This window comes from Lissotriton vulgaris, chromosome 1_1 (assembly GCF_964263255.1).
Source record: "Lissotriton vulgaris chromosome 1_1, aLisVul1.2, whole genome shotgun sequence".
Classification (NCBI taxonomy): domain Eukaryota; kingdom Metazoa; phylum Chordata; class Amphibia; order Caudata; family Salamandridae; genus Lissotriton; species Lissotriton vulgaris.
The window spans coordinates 1,483,196,546-1,483,212,194 of NC_141685.1; the positions used below are offsets into that span (position 1 = coordinate 1,483,196,546).

The window sequence follows — 15,649 nt, forward strand, 5'->3', positions numbered from 1 at the left end:
AATTATATAAAATGGTCTCCATGGTGAGTCTGGAAATCCTCTCCTCTACACAACACCCTCTCCGACCTCTCCACCACTGCAATGTCATCACCAGGCCAGGGCTGATAAATCTAGCAGGACTGAGGTGAGTGAGGTAGATGTTTCAAAGCATGGTGAGACAAGGTCATGGGACCATTGCTTATATGCGGGAAACAGTATTTACAATGCTGTCTCCACAACGCGGTACCATTACATCGCAAGTTGTTACTACGACTTGCTGCAGGGGGCACACTGGTGTTGGATTTAGAATCCAACAGCTTCCCTGCTGTTGCACAAACTGGAGTAGGAGTAGTAAATAATACTATTCCTAAGTCTAGCGGCCCTCCTACAGCAAGTCGTAGTAATGACTTGCGATGTAATGGTATGCGTTCTAACAACGCGGTCATTGTAATGACCCCATTTTAATGACATTAGATGTATTTGCATACATTGTAAGGGTATATAGTCCTTATATGCAGCTTTGCACACTTGATTTCTCGTCTTGTGTCTATTTAAGCATACAACTATTGATTCATTGCTTAATGAATGGTCAGAATTATTTGTTATAATTTGCTACATTATTGTGCATTGGCCAATATTTCTCTCCCAAATGTGACACTAATAGAAAACACCTTAGCACTAGCGGAGACACAAAATGCAGGAGTGAGCTGTGAAAGCATCCCCTTCCTATTAATATATATATAACCTACTGCTGTTTGCCAGTAGGTAGTTATAATTATGGTCTAGTATTCATAGGAAAACCGTTTTTTTACTTGCCTTTATCTTTGGCGCCATTTGACGTATCTTCATTAAATTTTCCCCCAAAAAGTGTCAAGTGGGGTCTTGCTGTACATGGAAAGTTTCGAGGTGATCCGTTAAGCGGGGCTGAGAAAAAGGAGGGTAAAAAATAGTGCATTTCCCATGGTAATTCCCATAGGGATTTTAAACAAGACTACTGCCCGAACCGCTGGGCAGAATTACACCAAATTTGGTTGAAAGCTAGCCCTTAGCCCAAAAATAGTAATTTTTGTTATTTGATGTAAATCTGTTTAGTAGTTTTGGATTTATTAAAAGATATGGTATAAATAAAAGAGGAGTATCACCAAAATAGAACCTGGAAGGCTTCTTAATGGGATGTCAAAGAAGGAAGCAAAAGGGTATTGTCCTTTTGTTTAGAAACCCCTCACTCACCAACCTGGTTGGTGACATACTTCATCATCGGGGTCCACCCAGATGGCCAAGTGCCATCTGGGTGTGCTGCGACACCTGACTGCAGTAGAGCTGGTTTTTGGGTGTGGAGTGCAAGCAAAAAATAATGTTAAAAATTGTCCTGGTATGACTTATAGAAAAAACTTTATTCACAAGCTACTGGACAATGGTAAAAACAGAGTGTAGATACTGATAGGTGATAATGACCAGTAGTATCTATGTGTGTGTATAAAAAGTGGGTCTACATTTTTCAACCTGTAAGCGGTAATCCCAGGTTTTCGTCAGGACCAAAAAGGAAAATGGTTGGTGTACACACACTAACGTGCACCCAGACCTAAATTCCTAGAAACTTGCTGCAAAATTGTGCAACAGGTTGTCTCAAACCCAAATGGGTGAGAAAAAGCAAAGAAACCTGTGGAAGAAAAAAGGAACAATCTCAAACAAATAGTATACATGCCTGTAACGGTAAACAGTCAAAATATCGAGTAAAAAATATCGAATGGACAGAATATCGAGTTTAAAATATAGAATGGACAAAATATCGAATGGACAGAATATAGACATCAAAAATATCGTTTTTGAGGTAAGTAATGTAATATCGAATGTTAAAAATATAGAAAGTTAAAATATCGAAATATTTAATAAAGGTTATTAAAATTATCGAATTTGTAATCATATCGAATTTTTTATAGTGTTTTTTATGTTATTATATGTGTGAATAGTGTGTTTTTATGTTATAATTTATTTTAATTAATGAATTTAGTTTTTTTAATTTTTGCGTAATTTAATTCTGTAGCGGGTTGTGGGTTTATAGGGGAATAGGGTAGGGTGGGAAGTAATTTAATTATAATTAATTAAATATGTAACAATATTTATTGGTATTCATTTTTAATTAATTGTTAATTAATTTATATTTGGTAATTAATTAAATTTTAATTGGCAATTAGTTTTAATTAATTGATTAATTGCTAATTATGTTAATTTTACGAATTTATTTTCTGTAGCGGGTTGTGGGTTTATAGGGGAATTGGGTGGGAAGTAATTTATTTATAATTAATTAAATATGTAAAATTATTTATTGGTATTTATTTAGAATTAATTGTTAATTAAGTGTAGTGATAGTATTTAAAAGACAACAATGATTATTTCCATGTCCTGATGATGATGCCCACAATTTAATAGGCATCCAAACGTCGTCGACTTTAAGAAAAAAAAACCTTATGCAATATGATACAGAAATATTGTAAAAAAGCAAAGTTGTGTTTTTTGAAAATTCATGTCTGTAATTACTGAATACAAGTTCACAGACCTATTGTAGCTTTGCCCTTTGGCCATTGCTTTCGTTGTTCTGTCTTATATGTTGTGGGTCACGGCTGTGCCCACTTGTTATTTTGTTGCTCTTACATTTTTGTTCTATTTGAATTAATACGCTTAATTAAAGCTTCTTGTCCGGCTGGACAATAAACACTACACTTACTTACTTACGTTTTGATTATCTGCTTGAAACTTATTTTGTTCATAAGTAGGGACCACTGTTCTGTAAAATATGTAAAACTACCCAAGGTCCCTGCAAACATACCTTTAGGGTTCCCTTGTCTTTTTTTAACACCTATTGTGATGTTCAGCGTCCCCTGTGTAGTGTTACGGCATAATCACGAACTTTGCTGAAAAAAATATTTATTCACACACTCACTTGCATAATAGTGCCTGCACTCACAGACTCACTCACCCACTGACAGACCCACTCAAAGACCCACTCAGACACTCATGCACCCACTCACAGACCCACTCAGACACTCACACAACCACTCACAGACCCACTCACGGACCCACTCACACACCCACTCACACACCAATTCAGAGACTCATGCACCCACTCACACCCAATCAGACTCATGCACCCACTCACTAAACCACTCAGACACTCACTCACTCACTCAGTCACCAGTTCAGACACTAAATCCAATCGCACACCCTCTCAGACTTAAGCACCCAGTCTCAGACCCAGTCATATACTCATACACCTACTCACAGACCCGTTCAAACACTCACACACTCACTGAGAGACTGATGCAGCCACTCAGACCCACTCAACCTTATGCACCCACTCACGACCCACTCATATTCTCATGCACTCACCCACAGACCCACTCAGACACTTACACACCCTCTCAGAGTCACGCATCGCATCTCACACCCAGTCAGACACTCACACACACTCACAGACCCATGCAGAGGCTCATGAACCCACTAATACACCCTATCAGAGACTCATGCACCTACTCATAGACCCACTCAGTGACCCATGAACCCAGTCACAGACCCACTCACAGACCTACTGAGAGACTCACGCACCAACTCACAGACCAACCCACTCAGTCACTCATGCACCCACTCATAGACCCACTCATATTGTCATAGACCCACTCACAGACCCAGTCAAATACTCACGCACCCACTCACTCACCTAGTGAGAGGCTCATGCACCCACTCACAGACCCACTCATGCACCGATTCACAGACCCACTCAGAGACTCACGCCCACCCCACTCATGCACCCAATCAGACACTCATGCACCCACTCACAGACCCACTCATATTCTCTTGCACCCACTCACACATCCACTTAGAAAGTGACATATTCACTCATAGACCCACTGAGAGACTTATTCACCCACTTACATAAAGACGTAGTCACTCACAAAAGTACAAACTAAGAGTCATAAATCTTAAATGTGCTGTTGTGCATTGAATTCGGGCTTTTGCTTTGCAGATTTGTGACAGTTGCAAATCTGAATTTTAAAAAAAAAGATTTAAAACGAAAATGATGTTGTGTTTGGTAATAGGTGGGCTCTTAGAAGAGCCTTTGGATTTATTGTGTGTAGATGTTACCTTCACATTAAACAGGAAGTGGGGAAGTGACCACCCCAGTCCGCAACCTGCCAATAACGTCCCACCAGAAGCTTGGGTCACGTATTTTCAGACACAATTCTCCTCTAGCACATATGACCCAGGACAGTTTCAGTGTGTAGATTCAGAGGCAATAATAACTTTTGCCCCTCTAGAAATAGAATATGCACTTGACATGGTGGCTACAGGTAGATCCCTGGGCCCAGATGGCATCCCGGCAGACATATTTAAATCTGACCTGGAGAATTGGCTGAAATACATCCTTATCCTTGCCAATGGCTTAGCTAGAGGCGCCCCCATCCCAGAATCATGGCATGGGGCGGAGTTAATCCCAATATATAAAAAAGGGGACCGAGCCTCCCCATCCAACTACCGGCCCATCAGTCTTATTGACACTCTGCAGAAGTTGGTCGCCAGATTAGTGCTAAGCAGGGTAAATGGGTGGATGATGATAATGAGATATTATCCACCTATCAAGCAGGATTCCTCTCCCACGTCAGTACTACTGACCAAGTCTTTAGATTTATGATGTTGTATTGGAACACCGTGGTTTTAGCTCGGGGTACTCTCTATGCAGCATTCATAGATCTTAAGTCTGCATTTGATCTAGTGCCCCGCAACAAACTTTGGGACACTCTTAATGAAGCTGGGATGCCCGCAGAGATCCTTTCATTCATCATCAAACTACATGATTCTACCTATGCCCAATTTCGGTGGGGACAACAGGGGGAGACAACAGAACGTTTTTTGGTAAACAAGGGAGTGCGACAGGGGTGTGTTCTAGCACCCACCCTTTTCTCCCTGTTCATCAATAAAGTTGTCTCCTACTACTCTGACTATCCCACGGTTGCTCCTAATCTCGCTGGATGGAGGGTGCCTTTATTAATGTTTGCAGACAATACTTTAATCTTGTTCAAAACACAAGTGGGTCTGCAAAGAGCCCTCGACCGATTTGCTCTTTTCTGTGACAATCATGAGCTTGTAGTCAATGTTGATAAGACCAATTCATGGTCTTGCACAGAAGTAAATCTGTCAAAGCCAGAGTAGAATTGAACAATTTGCCTCTTGAACAAACTGATTTTTTCACATATTTAGGGGTCACAATAGGCAAAAGACTAAATTGGAAGCCACAGATGGATTTATTGGTGATAAAGCATAACCAACTAGCGGGGGCCCACCTAAAAGAACATTGTCTATCATTAACCAAACCAGCCGTACCGGTCATGGCTATTTATCAAAGGAAGGTCAAAGCCTCGATTATCTACGGAGCTGAATTCTGGGGATTCAAAAATGTATCACATTTAGTCCAAGCACAGAATACGTTTTTAAGGGCATTGACTGGTCTCCCGCAGTCCACTCCATTAAGGCCACTATTGATGGATCTGGGGTGTACTTCTTTTGAAGAGGCAGCAGGTTTTAGACCTCTTGCCTATTGGTGACGGCTTTGGACTAACCCGGAGTTTGCTCCTTACGCGCAGGCACTTAAGCATATCAGAGAAGCCGATAAATTCAACAAAATTCCATAGTTACATAAGATTAAGGTTACTCTATCGGACATGGGCCTTAACCACCTATGGCTGGACCGTGAAGGGAATTCTTTCCCCTCAAAATTGGAGTTCAAAGCCCTATACAGGGAGTTGGTTTGGCAGAAGTCCTTTTCCCAGGTGAATGGAGATTCCTTAACAGGCCTCTTTATGGATCATAAAATGGAATATAGATTGGAGGCCTATTGGGGCACCATCACCAGTTTTGGGACAGGAAGCTCTACCACCAATTTAGAGTGGGAAGCCTCCCTATAAAATCGTTTACCAAAAACTGGAGGGACTGACTTAGATTTATATTGCCATACTTGCCCATGTGTGGAAGAGACCTTGCCGCACATCCTCTTTGTTTGCCTTGCTTATAAGGCACCTCGCAGAAAATTGCTTAAGCCAGCTTGTGCACAAATGGGAACAAGATCCTCTCAACTGGCTTTGCGTATTCTAAAGTCTGACACCAGCGAAGTCCTAGTTGTTGCTATGGCAAAATTCTGGAGCTGGACTTGGGCCATAAGAAGGATTAGGATGCAGGGCAATATGTAACCATATATGTATTTTAATACTTTTTTTGCCATCTTGTAACAGGTCTTTCTGAGCTCTGGTGTCCTTCTCCAACTTAAATATGTTAATATATGCCTTTATTCTCGTGACTAATTTTGCCACATCTAATTGAGGTTTCATTCTTATAGTATGATTTTATTTATTTTTGATGATAAAAGTCCCCTATATGTATTTGGAACTGGACATGTAAATGGATTTTAATGAGTTCTATCTTTTGATATTTTTATATGTTTTATTAAGACAAATTTGGTTTTAATGCTGTTTCGTACATGTGTCTTTTACGATGGTTTATAATCGAATAAAGACTAAGTGACTGACTGACTGGCTACCTACACATTAAACAGGATACAGCCTTTCAAGTTGTTAAGGAATGTCCTGTTGGCTTTCACAGAGAAATGTACTCCCTTACTCCTTTATATGTGCTCCATGTCAAATGCAAGTTGTTATTGTAGATGGCACCCATGTTGTGGTCTCTAGGGAATGCATAAACATTTTTATAACATGCTTCCTGGCCTTGTCTATTTGTGGACAGAAGCTGTGTATTAATTTCCATTTCTGCCTTTGGCAAATGATAGAGTATACCAAGGCAGAACAAGGGAAAGTGCCATTAATTGTCCAAAGGTATACTTCACTGCTGTTTCCAATCCTACCCCAGTAAAAGTGCCTAGGTCAATGCCACCACAGTGCACAAATAAGAGGCCTACATGTTGGCAATCTGCAACGCTCTCAAGCAAAGTCAGCAATTGATGCCACTTTAAACCTCTCTGGCCAATCCAAGTAATGTCCACCTTTGGCAAACTAAGTCCCTCTCAACGCCACTCTTTCTAGCACGCTCTCTGGCCCAAAAATCATAGTTGTGACCCACAATACACACTCTAACCATTTTGAAGGAAGAAGCAGGAGAACACAGGAGAAAGCTGCAGCTGAATGTGACAGTTGGTAGAATGAAAGGCACTTAAAATGGAGGAGTGGACCTGATTTAAGAAAAGGATTGTCATGTGTTCCAGTTAGGCCTAGAAGGAAATACTGCCATTTTTACATGTAAACGAGTTCCTTCTTAAAGTTGCCTTCACTCTCAAACAATGTCTTTTGCCACACATTTGCAACCGTGAGAGTGCAGATAGTTTCTAGGTAACTATCCTTGCTCACAAACCAACTTCGCAAGAACACTATTTTGATACCTTGAAAAATAATTTTCAAGGTCTATACATACACTGTGCAACTGTGATTATTTGTTTCATACATATGGCGGCATAGCTATCTAAAACACATAAACAATGGCGGCCTGACCCATATCTATGCCCAAGGCAAGGACGCCTTTTGTTATAAATAAGCATCTGTTTCCAGGTGTTGGCCTAGGAACGCTTCGCTGTCATTTGCAAGGTCTCTGCATGCTGATGCTTTGGCCCAGCAGCCTGCTGATCTCTCAATGAGGGTTTTTCAGCTTTTGACCACGACGGGGACCTACATTCTTTCCCTCCAGGTGACAGAGGCTGGATCATCCAGTATGGGGATTCTTGGCAGTACACACACACCCAAGGCACTTAGGTTAGGGGATGCATAGTAGGAGTACTCCAAATTTCTATACTGTTTTATATGGTTTCATATACATTGTTTTAGCAGGGTCGTGAAACGTTTTATTCTGTTCACTGTCCTAATACTTCTAATAACTTTCCTTTGCTTCTGTTTATAGATCATTGCAGGACATACATTTAATATAACAATCACATTGGTTCAATAAATATTGAAAATGTCCCACTGTGTATTCCTTGTATATTTCTACGAGAGAAAGATTGCACGAGAGACTGAGCAAAAGGGTTCTAGATCTGTTACTATGATTGCTGGGGGATCAGGGTTGTCATTTTCAGCGGTTGCCGGAACGATTTGCCACCCGCCTAGGGTTAGGGGGCTTATGGTGAGCTAGCTGGCCTATAGGAAGACATTTCCTGAGGGAGTGCAATGAATCAGTCTGGTACCATCCCAATGGCTATGCGGTCCACAAATGTGAAGTTCCTACCGTAGAGTGCAAACTACACAAAAGGTATAATTGGGTGGCGAAAATAATTTAATATCTAAAAATAGGTATTGATTTGGTAGACAAAGTAAATAGGTCTGTGATTGGCTCTGAATTCATTTAGGAGGCGTGATGCTATTGTGGATGTGCTTATATTTTCAAGCAGTCAACCGCACCTGCTACAGTTGACCTTGAGGCTGGTGTGCTCCTGCTAGAAAGTGTGTTACAGGGACGTTATAGTTAGGAAACAGAATTTAAAACAACCTTAGAAGTTCACTGGATAAAACTAAGGTTACAGGAACGTTCTGGTTAGGCTGGATTTCACTAGTACAAATCTAGCAAAATTCAGCAGTTATGGTTACCTGAGCTAACTATAACTTACACTCTTCTCAATGCATGGCTTATGACCTCACCTATTACATCACTGATTACATGATTAGTGACATCACTGATGACATCATCTACAGAACCATTCACACATCTACTCACACACCCACACAACCACTGATACACCTGTTCACACACCTATACAACCTGTCACAAACCCACTCACTCATCCATAGAGCCACGCACACATTCATAGAGCCACTCACTTACCCATACAACCACTCACACAGCCACTCACTTACCCATACACATTCTCACACAGCCACTCACTCACCCATATGGTCTTTCACACAGTCACTCTAGAGAGCCACTCACTCACCCATACAACCACTCATGTACCACTTATGCACCCACTCACACACCCACACAACCACTTACATACCCATTCGCACATCCATACATGCACTCACTCGTCCACTCGCTCATCCATACAGCCACTCACACAGACACTCACTCTTCAATACAGCCACTCACACTCCCTCTCAGTTAACCAAACACCCACTCAAACAACCACTCACTCACCCATACAGCCACTTACATACCCAGTGGCTTACCCATACAGCCACTCTCACAGCCAGTCATACAGCCAGTGACAAGCCCACCCACACAGATAGTCTCACACCCACGTATTCAGCACAAAAGCTACTCACAGACCCACTTATTCACCCATATAGCCCCTCACACGCCCACTCCCTCACCCATACAGCCACTCACTCACCAACATACAGTCACACAACCACTCAGATTACATATATTAGAAATTGCATCACTTATTAGTAGTACAGAAAGAATAGTAATTTAACTTCTGCAGTAGCTTTGTATATAACTTTAAGTCTCAGAAACATTTACAAAATGCTTACGCACTGGATGATGTCATCAGTGATGTCATCAGAGATGTCATCTGTGATGTCACTGGTCAATTCATGAGTGATGTAATATGTGAGGTCATAAGCAGTGCATTGCGGGCGTAAGTTATAGTTAACTCAGGTAGCTATTAACCCTGGGCGAAGCACTATCCTAAGCTCACGTAGTTTGCGAAGTTTGCACTACTTCGCACTACGTGAATTGCACGTAGCACAGTGCAAACACGCATAGCGTAGTGTAGTGCAGCGGTCATTTTGTGCTTGCTTGCGGTCCTCAACGGCAAGTTGGAGATCGCGAGCAAGCAAAATGACATCCCGGCAAGACTTTTTCCTCATTCGCGATCAGCAACATCAAGTTGGCGATCGCGAGCGTGGAAAATAAACCTCCAGCGAGATTCTCAATGCGGAGAGGTCAGGTTTCTCATTGCAAGTGGCAGCTTATGCTCGCAACCGCTCGTGAAGAGAAACTACCAGTCCGCGTTGAGAAAGCTGCTGCTCAAGTAGAAATCTACTCAAGCGGCAGAAAATGACCGCTTACACTGTGCAAGATGCGGTTTGCACTGATTGCACAGTGCAGACAAGCATCCGGCACTGTGCAATCAGTGCAAACAGCATTTTGCACAGTGCACTACGGAGTTTGCGTAGTTCGCAAAGTGCACTTCGCGTAGCTACGCGTAGTGCTACTACGCGAACTACGCCCAGGGTTGGTAACTATAAGGGCTGAATTTCACTGGTTTCATACGAGTGAAATCTAAGCCCAACTAAAAAGTCCCTGTAACCTTTCATTTTTTCAGTGAGATGTGTGTGTGTGTGTGTGTGTATATATATATATATATATATATATATATATATATATATATATATATATATATATATATATATATATATATATATATATATATATATATATATATATATTAGGAATGCTCACTTTTACAGCCCTTGTTCTATGAATTTACCATACTTCACTAAAAATAGAACACTTTTGGAATACTTTAATGGGATGCCCCTAACTTACTGTATCTGGCTTTCATAACGCTTCATTCCTGTCGACACATTGAGAGTCATGTCCAGGTGCAAGGGCAGGAAAATCATTCTAGAGTGACAGAATGGGCTTCGTCATTATATTAATATTTTTCAAGGGCCAGTCAAAGTAAAGAGGGAATAAATACAAAATGGGAACATACTCCTAGTTGTTAATATCCATGTGCCTGTGTGACATATTTTGCCAGTTCTGACTTTTTAAACAACACCACTTTCATGTTGGGACTTTAAAGTCGATATACTTAATATGGAAAGCACAACTATTAGTCTCAAAATGCTTTTGGCTAAAAAGCCAGGATTGGCTAATTCCCTGGATCGGAGATGCACGGTAGAGACAAGCAGAAATTTTGCATGGAAATTTATTTTTACTATGTGATAAATCTGGTCTAGTACAGTGCAATAACAATTAAGATCCATGGAATGGGGAATTACTGTGTGAAATTGGATTTACTTGTCATAAAAACAATGCTTTTCTCAGTTTCTTGGGGTTTAATGCATATATGTATCACCTACTTAGGAAATTTACCACCTGCTCAGGGCATTTACCAACAGAACAGGTGGTAAATGTATTCTTCTGCTTTATTAAGGTTTGGGAGTGAAAGGGGAGAGAGGCAGATGTGGGGAGTAAGGCAAGGAAGGCAAGCAAAGGTAGTTTCTGACGGGGGAGCTGTGCATTCTCCTCTACCTGGAAAAAAAGAGGGGCTGAAACATGTCTACTACTGCAGCAAAAAACTCTTGTGACTTTTCTGAGTGAAATTACTACATCGAAAAATAAATGGGGCCTGATGTTCCCACACCCAGGAACGCTAGGTAACGGGCACAGTGGCCTACACTGAATAAGGTAGAACGGAATTTCATAGTGCAATTTCACTCCACCGGACTTACAATCTGGGTTAAAGGTGTTACACAGAGCACGTTGCATCAATACATTGTCAATTTTCTTTCTTAAAGTGAGACATTGCTTATAATAGTGAATATACAAACCCTTTCGCTTGCAGTCCAGCATTAGAACGGGGAATAAAAAAATGTGGCAGATGGAAGAATCGACAGCTGGCGTGGTTGGTTTGCTGGAGCCCTGTATCGGTCTGGGGACGCCCTCTTCTTCGAGGCACAATGGTTCCGGCCTCACCAGCTTTAGCTTCTGGTCCTTCAGCCCTTGCGGATACGCACACTTGGCATAGTTCCCCAGATTTCGGTTTCTTGGCACTTGCAGCATGGTAATCAGAGATTCCATCTCGCAGGTGCAGTTCCATGGGTTGTCATAAAGGCGCAGGTAGTTTAGACGAGGCATGGCAATGAACACTTCCTCGGACAGCACCTTAATCCGATTGTGCTGGAGTAATAATGTAGTGAGCTGTTTCAGGCCAGAAAAAGCCATGTTCTCGATTTTTGATATTTCATTTTGCTGTAAATCGAGGCTTTTTAAGGTTTGGTATTTGGAAAACATATTATCCTTCAGTTTGCGAATCCTGTTTCTGGCTAGCAGCATGTGTATTAAATCCTCGGGCCACTCCGGAAGCACCGAGGTCAGCTTTCTCTCTTGGCAATCCAAGTATTTTTCTTTCAGATACGTGTAGACGTCGCAGGGGAGCCCTGGCGCGTAGCGCTTGACCGTGCCGGAGGCCTTCCTGGACGTGCTGGCCGGCCCATGGTGTTCCCTGTCCCTCCTCGTCTTCCTGAATTGCGCGGCTCTGCAGACCAGGAGCAGCAGCAGCACGAGGGCGAGCACGCGCATCATGACATCCAGCTGGCCCGGCTCACGGCGCGTGAGGGCTGCAGCAGCGCGAGCGTCGCCTCAGGAAGGCAATGCGAGGGTGGCCCTGGAGCGATGAGCCGCAGCTGGGGCGTGAGGAGTCCCTGCGTAGGAAGAGAAGTAGGACAGTAAGTCGCAGCAAGAAACCAAACATTTCCAACAGTTAATTGTGCATAGCCGCTTCAACACGTGTGAAAAACAAGCAGCCACGGGTCGAGTGTTTTTTGGCTGAGGAGGTCTTTTGCGCTCACCCAGAGCCCCCATGATTCAAATCTAGCCGGCAGACCAAGGCGGTAAACGTCTGCACAAACACACGGTGTTTGCACTCACTTTGCAAACAGTGCAGTTCACAAAAGGCGCTTGTGCATTTGGACATTACGATTGCCAACATGTGTGTGTTTTGGGCCTCTGAGTAGAATATAGACACGTATCTCATTGCTGAGGGTTACAACAAGGAAGCCCCTGTGACTAGGAGCTATAACGAGGAGGAGGGAAGGTATGTGCTGACCAGTTCAGCACCGACCAGAAGGATTACAGTTGTGTTCGAACATGGCAGTCGTGAGAACGGAATAGACGTACTGTTCTATTAATACCTGACAAGCATTATCTTCTGAAGGCATTCACAGTTGTATTTCCCATCCTACAATGCCTTTGGTCCACCCTCTACATAACCTCCCCTTCAGAGAGTGCATGCCAGGAAAAACCTACACAGCATGGCACCCACTCTCCTTCCTGTAACAAAAATACAACTCTGCCTTTCATCAACCATTTCAGAAAAACGGTGCAAGTCTGGTCTTCTCATATTTGGATGGAGGCGACGCTCTGATCAATGGCCTACCTTAACAAATGCTGGTTTAAACCCACTGGTTGGCTGGCTTGTCATTGGCATGGCCAGATTTAGATAAAGATTTAAATTTAATACCCCAGACAACTGAATAATAGAAGTTCTCGAGTAATCTATCTAGTCATGTTATTTTTCAACAGAAAATGTCCACATAAAATATAAACAGGTCAAGTAGCGGCATCAGCGTCATCTGCATTAGAACGGAGGCCTGCGGTGTACACAGATCATGAGACACAGCCACTGTGACCCCGGAACAACTTAAGAGTGAACCACAAATGACATAACTCATGCTGACAAGTGCATCAACAGGAAGCGGCATCCGTCTCAAATGGCAATATACTCAGTTAACATACAATAGAGCATGTCCCTAAAATACACTCAATTAACATATAGTAGAGAGAGAGTGCCCCTAAGATCATCAGCGCAGCAGTGAACACAATGATAGACTGTTGAGGGCACGTTGGCTGCATACTCAAATGTTCCTATTGGTTGGACCCTACGGCTGGACTGCAGATTACACCATGCCCTGCTATTAACTGAGCTTAACATTAGGAGGCCCGGAGCTGGGGATCAACATATGGTGAGTTGATGCACTCCAAGATATTGCAAACAAGGGACGCCTTTGTGGCACAGTAGCCACAATTTTGGTATCAATCAACACTCCATTGAAGATGTGGGGATAAAATGAAATACATGTAACATAATGGTATGTGGGGGTACCCATCCACTCTATGCAGCAAACATCAGAAGCTGAACAATGGATTCAAAACAAACCAGAACCAATCATAAACTCAGTATAAGACTCCAATTACTAATAAAAAGTATAACAGAACTCAAGGTGGATGTGGGAGGCGCTAAACGAGCAGGAGGTGCAGGCATACACAGCGATACTGCGTGCTAAAATCATTACGGTTACAGACTGTGAAAGGCACAAATTCACCACATTATGAGAAATAAAATATTCCAAAATATTACACTTGATTGTACATGTGCACCCTGTTCCCATGGAACATGAAGTACTGAAGAATGCAGATGACACTTAGTATGGCACAACATGGGCAAGAAATTAGGACAGCCGTAGAAAACCTCAGCAGGAGGAAGACATTGGGGGGCGGTGTAACAGCCTTACAAAAGCATAGTACGTTTCATAGACCAGCCTAGGACACACCCTAAACATATAAGACGTGCAACTGACACACAACACAAGGAGAAGGGTAAGGTAGAGTTAGATGGTGAACAAAGCAACACTTCACTTGCAAATTCTTGAAAACTTGATACCTTGAAAATTCTAACCAAAAACTAGACGTTTTATAGGTATATTTAGCAGAAAAGGGGATACTACCCACATCTACCAGAGAGGCAAACTTAACATTACTACAGAAGTCTTAAAAGAATCCCAAGCAATGTCAATCACATAGACCACAATCTATTTTTAACTTGGAGTAGATGATCCTCAGAAATATATTAGAATGTTAGACGTACAAGAGGCATACACACAATTACAGAGATCTATCGCAATTCACCCCACAAAAAAACATAATGATCAAACACAGAGGGCTAAGGCTCAGGCTGGGTAACTACCAGCAGACAGCAACCATACAGCAGTACTTTTACTTAAAACAGGGAAGGCATGTGACTTGATAGTATGGAACACCTGTTTTCACATCTATTCCCATTTCTAGCTGCGCTTCACAAAAAGATACAATCAATCAATCAATCATGGACATTTGTATAGCGCGCTACTCACCCGGAAGGGTCTCAAGGCACTATAAATATATATCACAATAGTAACTGTAGTGCTGGGAAACCCCACTAACACCTTTTTTCAGAATACGGCATTTGAATATGGCTTCATAATTTTCACCACAACCTTCTGAAATTCAAATTACTTACAGCAGCTTTTCCAAAAGCTCATTTAAAATACAAAAGTTTATGTTGACATCTCAAAAAATATATACAGAGCTTTTCAAATTTCATGAAAGGGTGCTGTATAGTGCTGAAGTTTCGCTTGTCTGTTTTACATATCTGAAGGCAGTGAAAGAAGCAGTCCATTAGAGTGCAGCCCAGGCAATCCATTAAAGTACGTATTGCAGTCGTGCAGATTGTGAAATCTAACAAGCATTTGCAATGCAATAGGTCTTGCATTTATGAGAATTTGAGGTATTGGCATTGTAAAGGACAATGCTTTTATGTTGTGTTGAGTTTAAAAAAAGATAAATAAAAGGATTGTCGTTTAGACTATGCCTATAGCATAAACTCTTGCAAATGCGAGACCTGTTGCATTGTGAATTTGTGTGCTATACTTTTTTTTTTAAAGTGTTAGGGGAGAGCGTGTCCTGCCTGCAACAGTAGGCAGGACAAAGCCATTTGAGAAAATAGTTCTTGGAGGCTATAATCAAAGCCCACCGGGCAACAACAAACGTAATAAGGGGTGTTGCCATGGGAGGTTATAAAATGAGACAATGCGGTACGAAGGAGGGACTACTAAGCCTTTTGACCAATTAACAG

General features: G+C 42.0%; 2 protein-coding genes across 2 annotated transcripts in view; one reads left to right on the plus strand and one right to left on the minus strand.

The window, feature by feature from the left end:
* The window catches only part of FBXL13 (F-box and leucine rich repeat protein 13), a 1,406,730-nt gene that overhangs the window by 520,671 nt on the left and 870,410 nt on the right, over positions 1-15,649 (plus strand). The window lies entirely within an intron of this gene.
* The window catches only part of LRRC17 (leucine rich repeat containing 17), a 290,549-nt gene that overhangs the window by 99,203 nt on the left and 175,697 nt on the right, over positions 1-15,649 (minus strand). Inside the window, exon 2 of the mRNA XM_086967351.1 lies at positions 11,529-12,401. Coding sequence (XP_086823477.1) covers positions 11,529-12,282 — 754 coding nt within the window. The 5' untranslated portion in view covers positions 12,283-12,401. The remainder of the gene's footprint in view (positions 1-11,528; positions 12,402-15,649) is intronic.